Source organism: Chrysemys picta, chromosome 2, assembly GCF_011386835.1.
Source record: "Chrysemys picta bellii isolate R12L10 chromosome 2, ASM1138683v2, whole genome shotgun sequence".
Classification (NCBI taxonomy): domain Eukaryota; kingdom Metazoa; phylum Chordata; order Testudines; family Emydidae; genus Chrysemys; species Chrysemys picta.
The window spans coordinates 203,173,080-203,192,543 of record NC_088792.1 but is presented as its reverse complement, the minus strand read 5'-3'; the positions used below and the strand labels follow the sequence as shown (position 1 = coordinate 203,192,543).

The following is a 19,464-nucleotide window of genomic DNA, read 5'->3' as shown; positions in this document are numbered from 1 at the left end:
TGTACTTTTGTATTTAAGGATCCCTTTCAAAGAATAATTTTAAACAAATAAATTTAAACAAAGATCCTCACTCCAAAATAAGTAAAGAGAAAACAAATCAAAAATAGAATGTTATTTATTTTAGTCAAGCAAATGAAATAGAAAAATTAAAATTGTTCTGAACTCAGGTGTTTTGATTACGGGTGTGTGTATGTCTGCTCTGGCTAGAATCTATTTTGGGAAGATGTAGGGTTTAAAAAGTAAATGAAAAGTTGTTCCAGGCCCACTTGAGGTGAGCTGATAAGATGACAATCTAGAGATGTCATACTGTTGGAATTCCAGTGAGGGAGAGGACAGAAGCAACTCTGGGAAGGTGGAAGGGTTATGTGAATGAATGGGAACCCAAACCCACTCTCCCCAAATTGCTCTCTTCCCTGGTTGTGTCTCCTCTCACACTCAGCATGTTGTGGTCCATTTTTGTAACAGTTATAGTGAAAAGTTAAAAATTGTGATAACCCATTAACTGGAAATGATCCAAAAATCAGTCTCTTTGTGGAAGTTATTAATGGCAACTGAAGTCTCAAATGTGGTTCCAATCATAGGTGCTGACTCTGTGGGTGCTCAGCTGTTTGGCAGCCCCCTGATTAACTGATCAGGGCATCACTAAGCAGCTGATTAAAGGCTGGGGGAGAAGTTAGGGGAGGGCAGAGAGCAGCGAGCAGGCGGGGAGGGGATGGAGCAGCAACGGAAAGGGGTGGAGAAAGGGTGGGGCCTCGAGGGAGCGGGTGGAGCACCTCCAGGGAAAAGAAGAAACTCAGCGCCTATGGTTCCAGTTGCTACATTTCTTTGAGAGGTCATCAGAAAAGATGGACAGACTCACTGCAAATGTACACCACTGCACACTCCCCTCTTTGATTTTTTTTTAAACTCACTCTGGTTTGATCAGCTCACACTGAAGCAGAGGGCAGACTGAAAATGGAATCCTAAAATGGAATTATAGCCTCAGATTCAAAATGTCCCTGTTTTTCATTTCAAATAATGTATGCATCTGAGTCTGGATCCATGATCTGCACAGTCTACCAATTGTTCCCTCCTTCATGCTGCCCCTCTTATGTCCTTACCCTCCAATTCCCTCTTTCTTGGCTGATGGACTTCCATATGCTCACACAATTTTATTTCCCTCTTCACTACTGCTGCCTTTTCACCACCTTCCACCCTCTGCTTCTACCTCTTCCTTCTCTCTACCAATTTCTGCCTCAAATCTCGAATCTTCTCTCCTTTTTGATGCTGACTTTCAGTCTTTGTCCATTTCTATAACAGTTCTCATCTCCCCATTCTGGTAATCGGTTCTAACGCAGAGTGGCGCTCTCTTCCTGCTCAAGCAGCCCATCCTCCTATTGACCCAAACTTATAATGCACTTAATGCAATTTCATAATCCACAAATGAGATATTACTCCCATGAATTATCACTTAAAATTGATTGAATTGCATTGTCTGTAACCCTGCAATCCATCTCTGACTCTAGAATAATGGGGGGAGGAGGGGGTTAGGTTATGATACAACTGTTAATTCAGAAAAGATTCCGAATTTGGTTTGCTTCTTTTGTCAAAAAATAAAGTGAATGTACCTTCGCATTTTGAAGAGGAGGCTGGTAACTAGAAGGCCGATAGTACATCCTCTGAGTAGCATCAGTATGGATGTCTCCGAGAAATAGCTCCTCCACTAGGTGATCTAAATTATGATGTAGATACTGCTTCTCTACTCGGATCAGTTGAAGTTCATGCATGGCAAAATTAAGAGCTCTGGTGCATTCACAGCCATTCTCTTCTCTCCACAAATTGTAGCTCACATCCTGCTCCCAGGGATTGTTGTCTGGTACAAATCCAGGACATGTACGGTTCACCAACTCACTTAGTTTTTCGGCTACTGCTTCACTGTGGCAGATGATCTGAATGTTATGCAACTGGTAATCTGCTTCAGTTCCCCCTCGGATGATCCAGGATGCTTGACGAAGACGAATTTTACCACGGATAACTAAGGTGTAAGTAGGGTTTGTGCAGCGGTTACCACCGTAATAAAACTGGTAGGCCTTGAATGTGTTGTTGTTGTAGAATCTATAGGATCTTGTGATAAACTCTGGGCCTGATCTAACTTCACAGCTGTAGGAGGATTGAAAATGATATAAAACAAAATTTTAGAGAGATATACCACACTATCATGCTACAATTAATAAGATGGTCAAATTCTTATAGTGTGCACTAGTATATTAGCACTGCATTAGTACTGTAGAAACCTCTCAAATGCATTATCTTTTTATACCACTCAACTACCTGTGATACCTACATAGCCACCATGACTGTAGTATCTGAGCTCCTCACAGTCTTTAATGTATTTATCCTCCCAATGCCCCCCATGAGTAGGACCCTACCAAATTCATGGCCATGAGAAATGTCATGAACCATGAAATCTGGTCTTCCCCCTTGAAATCTGGTCTTGTGTGCTTTTACTCTATACTATAGAAATTTCATGGGGAAGACCGGAGTTTCTCACATTGGGGGTCCTGACCCAAAAGGGAGTTGCAGGGGGTCACAAGGCTATTTTACAGGGGTTGCAGTATTGCCACCCTTATTTCTGTGCTGCCTTCAGAGCTCGGTGGCCAGGGAGTGGCAGCTGTTGACCAGATACCCAGCTCTGAAGGCAGCACCCTGCCATACCATACCATGCCACCCTTATTTCTGTGCTGCTGCCTTAAGAGCTGGGTGGCCAGAGAGTATCAGCTGCTGAATGATGGCCCAACTCTGCAGGTAGCAGAGTAGAAATAGTAAGGGTGGAAATACAATAGCATGCCATCCTTACTTCTGTGCTGCTGCTGGTGGCGGCTCTGCCTTTAGAACTGGGCTCCCAGCCAGCAGCCGCTGCTCTCCAGCTCTGAAGGCAGCGTTGCTGTCAGCAGCAGCGCAGAAGTAAGGGTAGCAGTGCTGCAACACTCCCTACAATAACCTTGGGACCTCCACCCCCCCAAACTCCTTTTTGGGTTAGGACCCCTACAATTACAACACCGTGAAACTGCAGATTTAAATAGCTGAAATCATGAAATGTATTCTTTTAAAAATCCTATGACTGTGAAATTGAACAAAATGGACTGTGAATTTGGTAGGGCCATACCCATGAAGTAAGGAAGGACTATCACCTTCATTTTACAGATGGAGAACTCAGGCACAGAGGCAATTAAATGAATTGCCCAAAGTAACAAAGAAAGTCTGTGACTGAGGAGGGAACTGAACTTGGGTTTTCCCAAGTCCCAGGTTCCTACGTTAATAATCTCTGGGCAGCCCTTCCTCTTCCTCCTCTTTTATCACTTGCACAACTGGAATAATAAGCTCTTATGTTCTTTCTTTAGCTAACACTGCTTTGGAAGGAAAAAAAAAAAGTGTAGTTGTGTATAGTTGCTCCTAGGAAAAATTTACCCACAATCTGTCATTTTATCATTTATATTTTCTCTCTCGGGTTACATGATTTTTAAATATGAAGCTTAATTTGAACCATACTGGTTTGAATGTCTAATCTTGTTTATATTTTCGGTTTTGTCTCAGGAGTGTCATGAAAAGCAGTTCTTCCTCATAGGAAGTGGCTGCAAAATAAATAAATATTTCCTTTTTAAAAAAATAGTGAATTTAGAGGAAGGACAAGAGCACTGAAATATGAAGCATCTTAACTGACCACAGAACAGGTACAGTATTGGTAGCAGCTGTTCAAACTTCCTAAACACTTAGTGTAAATTTATATATGAACAGCCATCAGATGGTAATGCTTTTTGGCCACCTGAATGCATGACCTATAGGTGAGGGGCTAAGTTGTTAATCTTGGGGAAGATTTTCAAAGGCACAAATGGGGCTAGGCTCCCAGCTCACAATGAAAGTCAAACTCTCCTTTGTGCCTTTGAAAAAAATCTCTCCCTTGGGTGTCATCCAGGCTGCTTAAAATAAATACTTTTTGAAAATAGTAAATTTAATAAAAATTATAAGCTCAGAAGGTTATACTTTTCAGGTCAATTTTCAATTTATTTTTCATTTAGTGTGTTGAGAACTTATTCTTTACACAGACATATTGCTATGATCATATAGAGAAAAAACTACATTAGAAGAATGTTGTTTAGGTTTCAAAGTCAAGCAGCTGAAAATTAGTAAGTACCAGAATTTAGGTTGCCCGTGCAAACCTTGATTTGTCACCCTTGTGCGTACGTGTGATGATACAGGCTTCAGTTACATGATCACATACTGCCTTTTTTCACAAGATCCCTGAAAAGTGCTAGGTAACCTAAATAGAGGGATTGCTCCCCTTATTATAAGATAATAGTTTTAGGGTTACAGGGCCTAGTCTAAAGTCCACTGAAATAAACGGAAAAACTCCCATTGACTTTAATGGGCTTTGTTCTTCATAGATTCCAATGTAGAATCATGGAATTGGAAGGGACCTCAGGAGGTCATCTAGTCTAACCCCTTGCTCAAAGCAGGACCAATCCCCAGACAGATTTTTGCCCCAGATCCCTAAATAGCCCCCTCAAGGATTGAACTTACAACCCTGGGTTTAGCAGGCCAATGCTCAAACCGCTGAGCTATCCCTGATGAGGACCTCCCTTTTTTGGTGTATACCTATACATGTGTGTGGAAAATGTATTCTTTGATCAGTGATTTAAGTGGTTCCACTCTACTAATAAGAAAGTGTAGGCAAAAAACTATTAAGGAACTCTTGCTGCACATTTCACAGGAGAGCATTAAATCCCCATCCAAAAGGGTTTCATTAACAAAATAATTTACTGACTTATTTATTAGACTAAAGGTCACACAACTTTTCCATTAAGAAAGTGTATTAGCTACTGTGAACTTGCTGTAGCTTTGGGTTTGTTATAAAACAGTAAATATAAGGTACAGTAACTGAAAGTTACAATAGTAATAGAAGCAAAGTTTGCAGCTTGTCTGTTTGAACCCGTTGTGGCTTATCTGCTTAGGATAGTCAGAAAAGATTCTATCTTTATCCTGCAATTGCTCCACACGCAGAGCTCCCACTGAAATCTATAGGAGTTTTCAGGAATAATTACAGGCCAAATCCAGCAGTCCTTACTCAGGAACCACTTTCCCTGAGTTCTGTTGTAGCTTTGTCTGAGTAAGGATTACAGGATTGGGCCTCATAAACATCTTAAAACCCTCAAAACAGCCTAAGAAAATCATTTAAAATAGGTTGATGAATATTACAGCTGAGACACTGGAAATGAAATCTCACTCTGACTGAATGTCATGATGTACAGATAAGCACATGCACATGCTTGGGCTAATGAAATAAAGTTTCTTAATTTAATTTGCTAATGAAATTTGTTCATGCAAAAGCTCTTAAAAATAAGGATCCATTCATTAGAAGTCTTGTAATACAATGTAATATTCATAAGCAGGTTTTAACAATATTTTGTTTTCTAAATCAAAAAAAGTTAAAAAATATTGCATTCCTTACTATTTAAAAATGAAGACTGCAAAATGGTATATAACAAGGTAGCTTTACAGCATGCTATTCTCTTGTACAACTAAAATATCTGTCATTCTAAGTATGTATGACAAATGCTTTAAAAACATTTGTAGATATTTCCCCCCCAGGTCACTCAAGTGTCTTTTTTTGTTATCCTTACCCAGTAGAGACCCAATGCCCTTCAATGGTGGGAGGCATTTGCACAGTGATTCGGGCTCCATTGTGAAGATGTTTCAGCATGTGATGACACTGTGATTCCTTAAAAGACCTCCATGCACTCTTCTCTAAAGATCGAGGGTGGGATCTGCTGTCTGGATGAAGAAGGGCAGAACCCTCTCCCAGCCCTGGGAAATAAAAGTGTAAGTTACTAGGGGATTCTGGCAAGGATGACTGATAGACACACAGTAAAGCAGGTTGAGTAACAGTGCTAACACATCACTCACGTGGCAATATTATGTGCTTAGGGAAAGAATTGATTATATTACTTGTTCCATGTGAAAAAAAGAAAAGAAAAAAACTATATTATTGGGAAATGTCTCTTTCTGCCAACAAATTACAAATCCTCTGACTAGATTTCTCTAATGTTGTGAAATGAGAACAGGATCAGAACCAAAACTCTGGATTCAAATACCTCTGAAGTGTGGATCTGGATTTGAACTTCACAACTGGTTCTTAAGTCTGTCTGTAACTGGACAACCCCAAAACCTGGACCCAAGCACCTCTGTAACTGTGGGAAAGCTGGATCCAGATGCGGATGTGATCTTTGTGGCTTGGGCCCACCTCTAATTTGAATGCTTCTATAATAACCTTGCAAATAAAGGCCACCTTTTAAAGTCAAAGGAAAACAGATATTCAAAGCACAGCCTCTGTACACAGGAAGCCTCTGTGATGAATGAGGTGGTCAATTAAAGGCGGATTCTGCTATTTTTATTTTCAGGGAAAAAGGAATTTCAAAAGCTAATTTTATCTCTAGCTCTCAGTAATTTTGGTTTCTAGTAATGCATACATAGGAAACTCACCAGCAATCTTTCTACACAAAATTAATCAAACAAAATGAATATGTAGTGTAAGAAAGAATGCTTCTTGCACTCCTTTAGGCTGCATGCTATATAAGGTGTAGGAAAATATGGATCAAGAAAAAAGCACATCTAGGATTAACAAGTGAACAAATACAAATCTTAAATTACTGATTAGAAGACAGCCACTGTTTTATTAAAATGACTACCCATTACTGGTTTAACAGCTATGCAGATGAACCACAGTTGAAAACTACTATGTGAAGATAGGAAATATGTAATTAATAATTCAGCGGCACTTGCAATTTCTCTATTGAATTTATAATAAATTAGACATTGCTCAGCATTGGGCTGTTAGCATTTTATACCTTAACTTTCCCATACTGGGTCAAAGCACAGTCTCATCTATTGGTTCTGCATATGGACAAGTTACATATCTCACTGCTCCAATCATCTCATCTAACGAGCACAGGAACAGGAACACAATGGAAGCTCCAGAGAGCGAGGAATAGATGTGGGAAACACACACATACAATATAACAGTGTGGTATAAATGTAGTCACACTACTAGGATGTTCTGTGGCCTCTAAGTTATGTGGTGGGAATAAAAGCCACCTACTGGACCCTTATCTTGCCCACTTAGATGTATCTTGTAATGTGTGTATTATGGGGTGAGGCAGTGCAATATTTAATGAGCACTGCCTCCCACACCTTGAATAAGTGTCTCTGTGCTTGCACCTTTCTGCATCTTTGTACGTGTTATCATACATAAGTACCCGGATGTGGGATCATACTTCCCTCTTTATATCACCTTAAGATCAGATACAACATTTGTCATACATTGTTCCCTTTTGGCTCTCCATCCCAGCCTTTGCCACATCAGTAAATGGCCTGGTAAACAACCATGCCACTGCCTTTACACATCTGTCCTTCCTGGATATAACCCAAGTGTGCTTGTTCCCGTTCCTGGATGCTGTCAGAGGCTTGAAAGAGTATGGACATGGGTAGGATACAAGACCCCCTTTGCACACCATTTATCTCCTTGTATGCTTTTCTAAAAACAGGGGGAAGTTTTGCAGCAGTATGTTTTCCCTCTCCTCCACCTTCTGCAGTGAGAATCCCCAGGCTGTTAAGGATACTCTGAAGGTAATGACACATTCTAAATAAACAACAAAAAATCCACTTGGTGCATTTTCATTAAGGAAAAAGGGATCCATGATTCAAATCGCATAAAGAGCAAACGTGTTGATGAAATATATTATTTAGATCTGGACAAATTGGAGAAATGGGCTGAGGTAAACAGGATGAAGTTTAACAAAGACAAATGCAAAGTGCTCCACCTAGGAAGGGAAAATCAGTTTCACACATATAGAATGGGAAGAGACTGTCTAGGAAGGAGTATGGCAGAAAGGGATCTAGGGGTTATAGTGGACCACAAACTAAATATGAGTCAGTGTGATGCTGTTGCAAAAAAAAAAAAGCAAACATGATTCTGGGATGTATTAACAGGTGTGTTGTGAGCAAGACACGAGAAGTCATTCTTCCGCTCTACTCTGCTCTGGTTAGGCCTCAGCTGGAGTATTGTGTCCAGTTCTGGGCACCGCATTTTAAAAAAGATGTGGAGAAATTGGAGCGGGTCCAGAGAAGAGCAACAAGAATGATTAAAGGTCTTGAGAACATGACCTATGAAGGAAGGCTGAAAGAATTGGGTTTGTTTAGTTTGGAAAAGAGAAGACTGAGAGGGGACACGATAGCAGTTTTCAGGTATTTAAAAGGGTGTCATAAGGAGGAGGGAGAAAACTTGTTCACCTTAGCCTCTAAGGATAGAACCAGAAGCAATGGGTTTAAACTGCAGCAAGGGAGGTCTAGGTTGGACATTAGGAAAAAGTTCCTAACTGTCAGGGTGGTTAAACACTGGAATAAATTGCCTAGGGAGGTTGTGGAATCTCCCTCTCTGGAGATATTTAAGAGTAGGTTAGATAAATGTCTATCAGGGATTGTCTAGATGGTATTTGGTCCTGCCATGCGGGCAGGGGACTGGACTCGATGACCTCTCGAGGTCCCTTCCAGTCCTAGAATCTATGAATCTATGAATTTATTTATTCAGCTTTGACATTGTCCTTAATGAAAGGAGTGGGTTTTCATAAGGGATTTAAAAGAAGAGAGAATTGCAGCATGGCACACTGGGATAGGCAAGTAATTATTTGCTTTGAATTATTCCTAATTTACAAGGGAAAAAACACATGATTGCTGGATTTTAGGATTACTTTGGTGTATTAAGGTACGTTGCAGCACAACATGTAAAATAGTCATTTAAAACCCTTTTTAGGCAAAGCACTTAAGGATGTGTTCAGCTTTAAGCAGTAAGTAGTCCCATTAACTTCATAGTATTCCTTTGGTTGATATAAAATGGAAAGATGTTGGCAGCCTCACAGTTAACTGTGCTTTTGTGAAATGGAAAAATGTGGAAGTTAATTTAAAAGACCACTTTTAAATAACATTGGAGACCAAACATAATTGCTGTATACTTAGAGCTTTGGCTTTCATTGAAAGGGATCCAAACGTGCTACTTTCTACAACAGAGGCAAATAAGGGGGTTTCACAATCGATACATATGTCTGTGGCAAGATAGCTAAGGAAATGATAAACAATGAAAGGAGCATGTAAGTAATTTAGACTCGAGATTTGACTTGCCTTAAACTTATTATAAATTAGGAAATATCTTCTGGATCTGATAGGTCTCTTTTTAATAAATAAATAAAATTACCTATCTATTCTGGAGATATTTGAAAGATTTCAAACAAAATCCACACTTCAAATATGGCAAGTTTTTATGGCATTATTTACACAAAAATAATACCATAAAAACTTCTTTTGACTTTGTTGTTTCAGTTATCTAATGAACACTATTCACAAAGATGGCATCACCCATCATGCTGGTGCTTAAACAAGACAGTAAGTCAAAAAGTAAAATAAGAAAGCCATAATAATTGCAGCTCCATGAGAAACACAAAAAAAGAAAAAATAATCAGTGTTTTCTAGATGAAGAAAGGAAAACAAGTATAGGGAAAGAAGCTATTTTCAAGTTCTTAAGCCGTCAATTGAGAGAGAGTAAAATAAGATTTTTTAAAGTATTAAGCTGTTGGCAGTGTATTCAGTTGGATAACAGTATTAGAATACTTTTTCTTATCAGCCTTTGGACTTATGAGCAATTTTGCAGAAAGTCTTCAATTATTACATATTCAATTTCAGTTTTCAGTGAAGTAATGTTAATAAGCTATATTTGCAATAAAAATAGGGAAGTGGTAGATGTGGTGGTCTTAACTTTAGTAAGGGTTTTGATATGGTCTCGCATGACCGTCTCATAAACAAATTAGGGAAATAGAATTTAGATGGAGCTACTATAAGGTGAGTGCATAACTGGTGAAAACAGTTCCCAGAGAGTAGTTATCAGTGGTTCACAGTCAAGCTGGAAGGGGATATCAAGTGGGGTCCTGCAGGGATCAGTTCTTGATTCAGTTCTGTTCAATATCTTTATCAATGATTTAGATAATGGCATAGAGAGTACACTTATAAAGTTTGCAGATGATACCAAGCTGGGAGAGGTTGCAAGTGCTATGGAGGATAGGATTAAAATTCAAAATGATCTGGACAAACTGGAGAAATGGTCTTAAGTAAATAGGATGAAATTCAATAAGGACAAATGCAAAGTACTCCACTTAGGAAGGAACAATCAGCTGCACACATACAAAACTGGAAATGAGTGCCTAGGAAGGAGTACTGCAGAAAGGGATCTGGGAGTCATAGTGGATCACAAGCTAAATAGAAGTCAAAAGTGTAATACTGTCACAAAAAAAGAAAACATCATTCTAGGATGTATTAGCAGGAGTGTTGTAAGCAAGACACAAGTAGTACTTCTTCTGCTCTACTCAGCGCTGGTTAGGCCTCAACTGGAGTGTTGTGTCCAGTTCTGGGTGCCACATTTCAAGAAAGATGTGGACAAACTGGAGAAAATCCAGAGAAGAGCAACAAAAATGATTAAAGGTCTAGAAAACATGACCTATAGAGAAGATTGAAAAAACTGGGTTTGTTTAGTCTGGAGAAGAGAAGATTGAGAGGGGACATGTAATGGTTTTCAAGTATATAGAAGGTTGTTACAAGGAGGGGGGAGAAAAATTATTCTCCTTAACCTCTGAGGATAGGACAAGCTGCAATTTCAGCCCATTGCTTCAAGGACGGTTTAGGTTGGACATTAGGAAAAACTTCCTGTCCAGAATAAACTGCCTAAGGAGGTTGTGGAATGGAGATTTTTAAGAGCAGGTTAGACAAACACCTGTCAGGGATGGTCTAGATAACACTTAGTCCTGCCATGAGCGCAGGAGACTGGACTAGATGACCTCTTGAGTCTCTTCAAGTCCTACAATTTTATGATTCTATAACAAGAGTTTGGCTCAAACTCAAAGGATCTAGATCTGAATTCATAGACCAAATTCTACTCAATCAGTTAAACAGCTATGGATTTAAATCAGTGTAACTGACAGCAAAGTTTGGCCAATATATCTATAATGAGCTCTATCAAAACTTTGGCTTCAAACACTTGGAGTTTCAAAATTGAGACCCAGAATTTCTCAAGTTCTGCATGTTCAGATTTCAAATGTGGCCTATTAGAGAGTTAAACTGGAACAGCAAACAAGATTCAAACCTAAATCTGGATTGGCATGTCTGATAACTGGGAAGTTTCTAATTTACATCAATTGAGACACATAGGGCTAAACTGTTTCTTCATTCACGCCAGTGTAAATCCAGTGTAGCTTCCTTTTATAGCCTGTTCGCACACAACCAACCTCATGTGGAAGCCCAAGTGCTATATTATCTGTGAGCATTATATCCTTGGAGGGAATCACTTTTAATACTAGTATTTTATTTCTGCAGTAAACTATTTTCAAGTTGGAACTTGTCTAAAAATCTTTCAAACAGATGAAAAATAATTGACTAGATTAAGTATTTAGCTTTACTTATCTAGTCAATCGCCCTGCACAATATACATTAGAGTACAGCTATCTCTTGATGTGGGAAAGTGCTAGATAACCTCTATGACAGCTTTTTAATTGCAGTGCAAACTTGTGTAATTACAATGGAAACTATAACATCCCACTGCCAAACAAATGCGTCTGTGTTTACTTACCATGTTTTTCTCCACTATTCTTTTTTATACTTCAAAGGGCCCTTACAGGATTGGGACATAAATTAGACATACCATAACAAGGGATTACAAACAAAGGATTGGGGGCAGAGAAGGTTGAAGTTTACAACTGTAAAAGATAACAAGATTTGCTTTTGTTTCATATGTACCTATTACTTTTCTTGTGTGCGTACATAGTTTTTAGATATACGTCTGCAAACAGACCTGTAGTTTAAAGGAGGGAAATGCCCAGCTTATAATGGTGAAGTTATTGAACAGAGATACAAGAAAAGGATTTTAAGATGTAACAATTAGAAACTCTGTCAAGGCGAACTGGCCCAGAATTAGATCTTCTGTTATTTTATGGCACAAATCCTGATGTCCTTACTCAACGCCCAGTACCGAAGTAGTCTGAGAATCTCTTAGGGGAGGCTGAACAACTTCAAAACCAAGTGAAATCAGTTCACTCAGCACCTGGGAGAGTTAGTGCTTACTCTTTCAAAACACCTGTTTCAGTAAACAATTGAGTAGTGACGGTAAGAACTTGAGGCCCCTATAACTTTTCATACAGGTAATCTACTGAAATTCTTTGACTTTAATTTTTAAGTAGATGCGTTTGTGTTCTCTTCTTTAAAACAGAAGAAGTGTCCTCAGATCTGTATTCCTCATGAGCCACTTCACAACAAAGTCGGTATGCATGGTGGAGGAATGAATGGATTTGGTAAGGAGAAAAGTTTACAGCTTTTTAGGGTTATGCTTTCAAGGCGTTATAAAATACTGTATAAAAATTAATTTAAATATCATGATAAATTCCTTGACAGTGCCCTTTAATGTCACTTATTAAGCACCATTTACCAAAAGGGTCATAGGCGCGGTACATTTAAAAAATAAAATTAAAAAAAATAAAATAAAAATAGCAATCAAACCTGAGTCCAATGGCTCAACTATAAATTCCCACCAGTGTACGAGAGAGGAGGATAATTGTGGGTTCAAATAGTTTTCACATTCTTCTGTTTCATATAAAATGTTTTAAGCTGTTTTATAAAATAATGAGCTCTGTAATGTAGAATTAAATTTTGTACTACAATGGACCACCATTACTGAATGAAGAAAAAGCGGTGGCAAGTGTGTATTTCTGTGAACCATTGAGGGTTCAAGTCTGCCTCCACTAAAGTAAATGGGAGCTTAGCTATTGACTTCCAGGAGGGAAAATTGGACCCTAAATACAACACAATACATAAAGTAGAGGGACTTTGCCCTTTTTCAAGCAAGCATAACGTTCTATACCACAGACATCTACACACATCTATTCTATACCATAGGTGCTGGAACTAGGGAGTGCTGCCACACCCCCTGGCTTGAAGTGGTTGCCTTTATATACAGTAACTCCTCACTTAACGTTGTAGTTATGTTCCTGAAAAATGTGACTTTAAGTGAAACGATGCTAAGCGAATCCAATTTCCCCATAAGATTTAATGTAAATGATGAGATTAGGTTCCAGGGAAATTTTTTTCACTAGACCAAAGACTAATTATATATACATATACATATATACACACACACACACACACACACACACACTATAAGTTTTAAACAAACAATTTAATACTGGTACACAGTGATGATGATTGTGACGCTTGGTTGAGGTGGAGGAGTCAGAGGGTGGGATATTTTCCAGGGAATGCCTTACTGCTAAACGATGAACTAGCATTTGGCTGAGCCCTCAAGGGTTAACTCATTGTTAATATAGCCTCACTCTACAAGGCAACAGGCATGGAGGGAGGGGAGAGCATAGCAGACAGAGACAGAGACACATGTGTGTGTGTGTGTGTGTGTGTGTGTGTGTGTGTGTGTGTGTGTGTGTGTGAGAGAGAGATGCACATTTCCCCTTTAAGTAGCTGACCCCAGTCTTAAGTACACTGCCTTGTTAATTAGATCAGCTTGCTGAGACAGCAGCTGCTGCCTGGAAGCTCCCTCCGTCCTGAACCCTGTTGTGTGTCCCCCCTGCTCTATGGAAATGGGGTAAGCGGGGTGCAGGAGCAGGGGGGAGGGGACACCTGACATTAGCCCTCCACTTCCCCCCTCCCTCCATACAGAAGTCTCTGGGAGCAGCTCCAAGGCAGAGGGCAGGAGCAGCACATTGCAGTGGGGGGAGGGACAGCTGAATGCCAGCAATTGCTAGCCTGCTGGGCAGCTGCAGCACAGGGAACTTAGGGGAGCTGATGGGGGGCTGCCAGTCCACCCTGATTCCAAGCCCGCACCAGCTAGCTCCAATGGGCCGCTCTTCCTGCAAGCAGTGGACAAAGCAAGCGGCTGCCAAAGGACGTTAGAAGGGAGCATTGCACAACTTTAAATGAGCATGTTCCCTAATTGATCAGCAACGTAACAATGAAACAACGTTAACCAGGACAACTTTTAAGTGAGGAGTTATTGTACAGGGTTTACAGTTCGGTTAAATGGCTCTCAGCACCCCCCACTATAAAAATTGTTCTAGCACCACTGTTCTGTATTACATACAGAGTAGGGAAAAATTCAACCACTAAACTTATTGGAGTTCGAGTAAATACTGTAGGACAGGATCCTATACCAAAGTAATCATGCAATCTATGCATAGGAAGCATACACTACAAATGTAACTACTGTACAAAAGTTGCATTAATAACAAAATATTAGTCGTCTTGAATACCTGAAAATTTTCTTTCTCCGTCATTTTCATTTTATTTTTCAGTTTACAGACACAATATCACTAATTCAAAATATTCTATGTATATATACACATAGCACAAAATCCAGCTCTGTTGCACCAGTGTAAAGTTATCATAAATCCACTGAAAGTCAATAGAGTTACTTTGGATTTACATTTTATTTTAACTGAAAGTGGAATTCAGCCCACGCTGCTTATTTTTATCTTTCTCTCTTCATCTACCTCCATGCTTGATATAGTAAGCACTGAACAGAGGGAACTCCCTTTCTGATTTGTCCTCTCCTAAATCCTAACTGAATTCAATTATTTTACTAAGGGGAACATACATCCCACAGCTCACACCCATGCCTTGCCCATCTACATGTATATGGGACATATTTTCTTATAAATTTCATTGTATTTTAATGAATGAGGCAAGAAAGGAAATAAAATACTTCTATCCAACCAATTTCAGTGACACTATTGGAGCATTTCAATTATGTATTAATGTATTTAGTTTTGCATAAACAATGAATTCTGCCATGAAAAGTCTAACAGTCCTGACTGAATAAACTTCATTAAAACTGAATATTTTAGTGGGGGATGTTCTCATATAAGGAACCAATTATTATTTTAAAGTTAATACATTACTATAACAATCACATTCAGAAACACTCTATGGTAATTTCCTCACATTTGTAACATAAATTAGTCATTTGCAAAACAAATTAGCCATTTTGTTTTGAATCCATTTTTTAGCTCTGATTAATCAGGTTTTCTGGAGCTGAATGTTTGCAGCATTTGACATCTGAAACTTTTGTGGCTTTTCATATAAGCAAAGAAATACTGATAATGGACAACTTCCAGCTGCAAACCTCTTTTGACATTCTACAGGTTCCATTTTGACTAATGAGTACAAGTTTTTCATAATGTTAACTCAACAATATTACGAGTTATGTTGCAATGAAAATATGAGCTTGAGTTTTGTACTGCATTTACATAGTTTTACTTCCATTAAATTAACAAACAGCACTTTGAATTAAAAGGGGATAAGCAAAAGCTTTAATTCTTATTTACACACAAACACACACACACACACACACACACACACACACACACACACTTAATTCACTCTTGGATTTCCAAGCGCAATCCAGTTGACTGGGAGATAGTCATGTGATCTAAAAGACCTTTGAAAAAAGCCCCAGGGTGGTGCAAAACCTTTATAATGTTTAGAGATTATAATCAAACATAGAATGGGCAAAACCTAGATTAGGCTAAACTACATCTTTGGACATTGTATCCCACTGTTTGTTCCTATCTCAGCCCAAGGGGGCAATAGTTTTCCACAATAAATCTTCACTTCAGTCCCTATGTTACTGATATGTATATGTTCACAAACAAGTTTTCAAGTTATTTCTTTCTAAGCAGTATTTGATAGGTATATTTCCTTCTATTTTTTCCCCATCTTCAGTTATGTATCACAGATGATTTTCCTGTTTCATTTTCTTTTGGCAGCTGCTGTTTTTATCTGATCATTGGCCTGATTGGTTTCCCATTTGATGGAAAAAAATATACGATTTTCCTGTTTCGTCTTCTTTTGGCAGCTGTTATTTTGATCTGATCATTGGCCTTGATTTGTTTCTCTTTTCAGCCAAAGTTTAAAACTGCTCTGTAATTCCAAGCAGATGAGGCTGGCAGTCAACCCTATAATTATAACTTCTCTCTTTACTCTCTAACTTCAAACCTTCTATTTTGACTTTTAGATTCTCAGATCACAGAGTTTTAAGGTACACCTTGGCGTCCAGGCAGGTCTGGCTCAACTAGACTTGTTTACATAGTCTATATAAGTTTTGGAGGTGAGCTGTGGGAGGTGAGCAAATGCTCTCTCTATAAAAACAAAAACACACAAATTTATTGAGTCTGTTTAGCTTAAAACTCTACAAACATAAAGACAGACAATCCCCACTCCAAAACAGGCAATTTTAAGAAGCACTTTAAAGTTCTGACTCCGGTCCCCTATTCTAAGGTTGGATCCAGTGGGGTGCCCAGTTTTAGTATACTTGAAAGAGGCACCTACTTTTAAAAGTAGATTTTAGGACCCGAGGAAGTTTATTGAAGAAGGCTGGATGCTGCAGAATACTTCAGTATTAGGTACAGTCCTCAAAATGCTGATGTAACTGAGTAGGTTGAGACACTCTGAGAAGAATATCTCACCAAACTTTTCAAACATGGGTGCATAAAGGGAGGCCTGTAAATAGGTATTTAGGCACCTAATTAAATAGCCTAATTTTCACTGGTGCTGAGCACCACAGTTTCAATTTTCTTAAAAGGTATTTGAGGGTGCTCAACACTTCTGAAAATTGGATGCCTAAATGTGGCTTTATGCATCCAGCTTTGACAACTTAAGTGGTCCATCTTAAACTTATCACTTAAAATTAAGTGTGCTCCCACCACAACGCTGTTTTGGAAGACTTTAACACTAATGATATGTTTAGGCGGTGTCAATGCAGAAGTGGGCATATTTTAAATTAACAGGTCCAAAGAGCCTTAGTGTTCTAAATCAAATTATTAGGAGCACTAAACCCAGTACTAACATATTCTGTTATCCAAGCTTTCTCAATACATCTCTCAATAAATACTCCCAAGTCCAAAGAACGGCTCTTAGGAAAAGCCTGCAGGTGAAATCCTGTTGAACCTCATAGCAAAGCTCTGGTTGAATTCATTAGGGGTAGGATTTTACACAGAGCCTCTTAAAGCCGCATTGGATTGAGCCCCCAGATGGGATGCAGTGCCAGAGCTGGTACAGACGTAGATTTTAAATTAACATAATGAACAAGAACTTCATAGGCAACTGGTGGGGCACCTTCCATGTCATCCTGTTTGTAGAAGTTTGTCAATGTTTTATTAAGAAAGATTCTTAGCAATGAGGGTTTAATAAAAGTAAATTAAATCATGGTATGCTTTGATGTTATATATCAATATACTTCCTCTCTAACAAACAAGAAAACGTAATCATGTGGCCCAACTATCCACTTCCAAGAAAGGCGGGCATAAACATGCATGAAACTTTTCCCCATATGAGCCTAGCTTGGTCCTTCAGAACCTCCTACAATTTTTGGCCACATCAAGAGTCACCCAAAGGCTCTGGAACGCTCTTGAGACCGACCACAATTTAGGTTTTGGTTAAAAAAGAAAGAAAGAACTCTCAGGACATAGTTTGGAAATCCTACAGGGGGTGGGGAAGGGAGAAAGCTCTTCTGAGAGTTGATCTTGGAAACGAATCACACAACTCCCCTCCCTGGAAAACGCCACCGTATTAAACTCCTGTATTGACGCCAGCAGCACAATGCTGCACCGCCTCCCCTCCCTTGCAGCCATCCTGGGAGAAGGCAACGGAGCCTTTAATAGTCTTGTAATAGACATTAACCCCAAGGGGGATCTCCCCTCGGGCACTCACCATGCAGGAGCAGGGCTGGGAACAGGTATCTAACCAGGTTGCAACAGGGAAGGGACATTTCCAGCTCTCCACCGCCTCCTCCTCCTCTCGCCTTATTTCCTCTCCTTCCACGTCTTCTCGGGCTCCCTCCAGTTCCCAGTAATCCGGCCTTGGGGGCTGGTGGGTGCAGCGAATGGTCCCGTCTTCAGCGCGGACCTGACAGCCGGGCAGGCAGGAGAGGCGCCGCGCGGGGCCAGCAGCGGCTCGGAAGGAGGCGAGCTGGGGGCACTAGCCCAGGCAGAAGGTGCCGCCGGATCCTCCAGCCGGGGGAGCGCTCCCGCCACTCCGCCAAGCCCCCGCCGCCCGCCCGCGCTCATGGGGGGACGGTGGGTCCCATCGCTGGGCACCGCGGGGCGGACGTGCTCCCTCCCGGGGAGGTGCAGCGCGCTCCGGCTGTCACGCCTGCGGGAGCCTCTCTGCCCGGCGTCCGCTGGCTCCCGGGCGCCCCTGTCCGTCCCCGGCAACTTGTCTGCTCGCTCGGCAGCGGCAGCCGCAGCGGCTCCTCTTCATATCCCCCTTCCCGCGGCGGGGGCGGGGCCAGGCCGCGGGGGCTCCGGGCTGCCAGAAACCAGACACCCGGGCACAAGAGGAGATCAGAGGGCGCGAGGCCGCGGGCTCCCAGCCCCGCCCGCTTCTGGCGGCTGCCCCGTCAGCCCACCCTCGCCCTTGTGGGGCGGGCTACCGAGCCGCGGCCACCTCGCCAGTCTGTCCCCCTAGCCTAGCCCCTTCCCGTGCAGCGATCAGCGTGTGCCCCTCCTGCCTCCCAGCCTCGTCTCACCGCCATCCGGATCCTGGCAAGGGGGGCACACAAGGAACTAGGGGAGCAGTGGCAGAGGAGCGGGAGTGATGCTCAGCTGGGGTCGCCCTGCCCCTGGCAATCCAGGCCTGGAACCACCCATAGGTGCTGGAACCAGGGGTGCTTCGGGTGCTGCCGCACCCCCTGGCTTGAAGCAGTTCCATCATATACAGGGTTTGCAGTTTGGTTCAATGGCTCTCAGCATGCCCACTATACAAATTGTTCCTGCACCCCTGGAACCACTATGGGAAATAGTAGGGGAAATTATTCGCCAGTTACAAATAACATTGTATTTGTAAATAATGTGTGGGGCAAATGGGATCTAACCATCTGTAAAGTTAGAAAAACAACCGGGAATAGTTATTCATCAGTTGGCTGGGAAAATCAAAATCAGCCAAACTATTGGCAAATACTGTTCGACCAGCTGTACTGGAAAGGAATGAGTCTTGCCAGCAGTGTTTCACTTTACTGTATATAAATAACATTTTCAGACAGGTATAAAAATACAGATAGGTCTGAACTGCAAGGGTGTCTAAGACATAAATTGATTAAAATAAAAAAACAAAGTATATACTTTTGCCTGAAAGGCCTTAGGCAACATACACATGAGGGAACTGTTAGAAATCCCAGTGTAAATTAGGCGTCTTTTAACTAAAAAGAAACGTCTAAGCTCCCTTCTTTGGAGTTCCATTCTGCTGTTTGCATTCCTCCATGTCTGTTGTTGATTAGTTTTGCTTTGAGTCTAGCTTTAGGCCCCAGTCATGCAAACACTTATGCATGTGCTTAACTTT

The 19,464-nt window shown here is 40.7% G+C and overlaps 1 protein-coding gene across 1 annotated transcript in view; it reads right to left on the bottom strand.

The window, feature by feature from the left end:
- The window catches only part of APCDD1 (APC down-regulated 1), a 36,579-nt gene extending 18,220 nt beyond the window's left edge, over window positions 1-18,359 (bottom strand). The window contains exons 1-3 of the mRNA XM_005282659.5: window positions 17,839-18,359; window positions 5,658-5,841; window positions 1,608-2,139 (exon numbers count right to left, since the gene is read on the bottom strand). Coding sequence (XP_005282716.1) covers window positions 1,608-2,139; window positions 5,658-5,841; window positions 17,839-17,896 — 774 coding nt within the window. The 5' untranslated portion in view covers window positions 17,897-18,359. The remainder of the gene's footprint in view (window positions 1-1,607; window positions 2,140-5,657; window positions 5,842-17,838) is intronic.
- Between the last annotated feature and the right edge of the window lie 1,105 nt (window positions 18,360-19,464).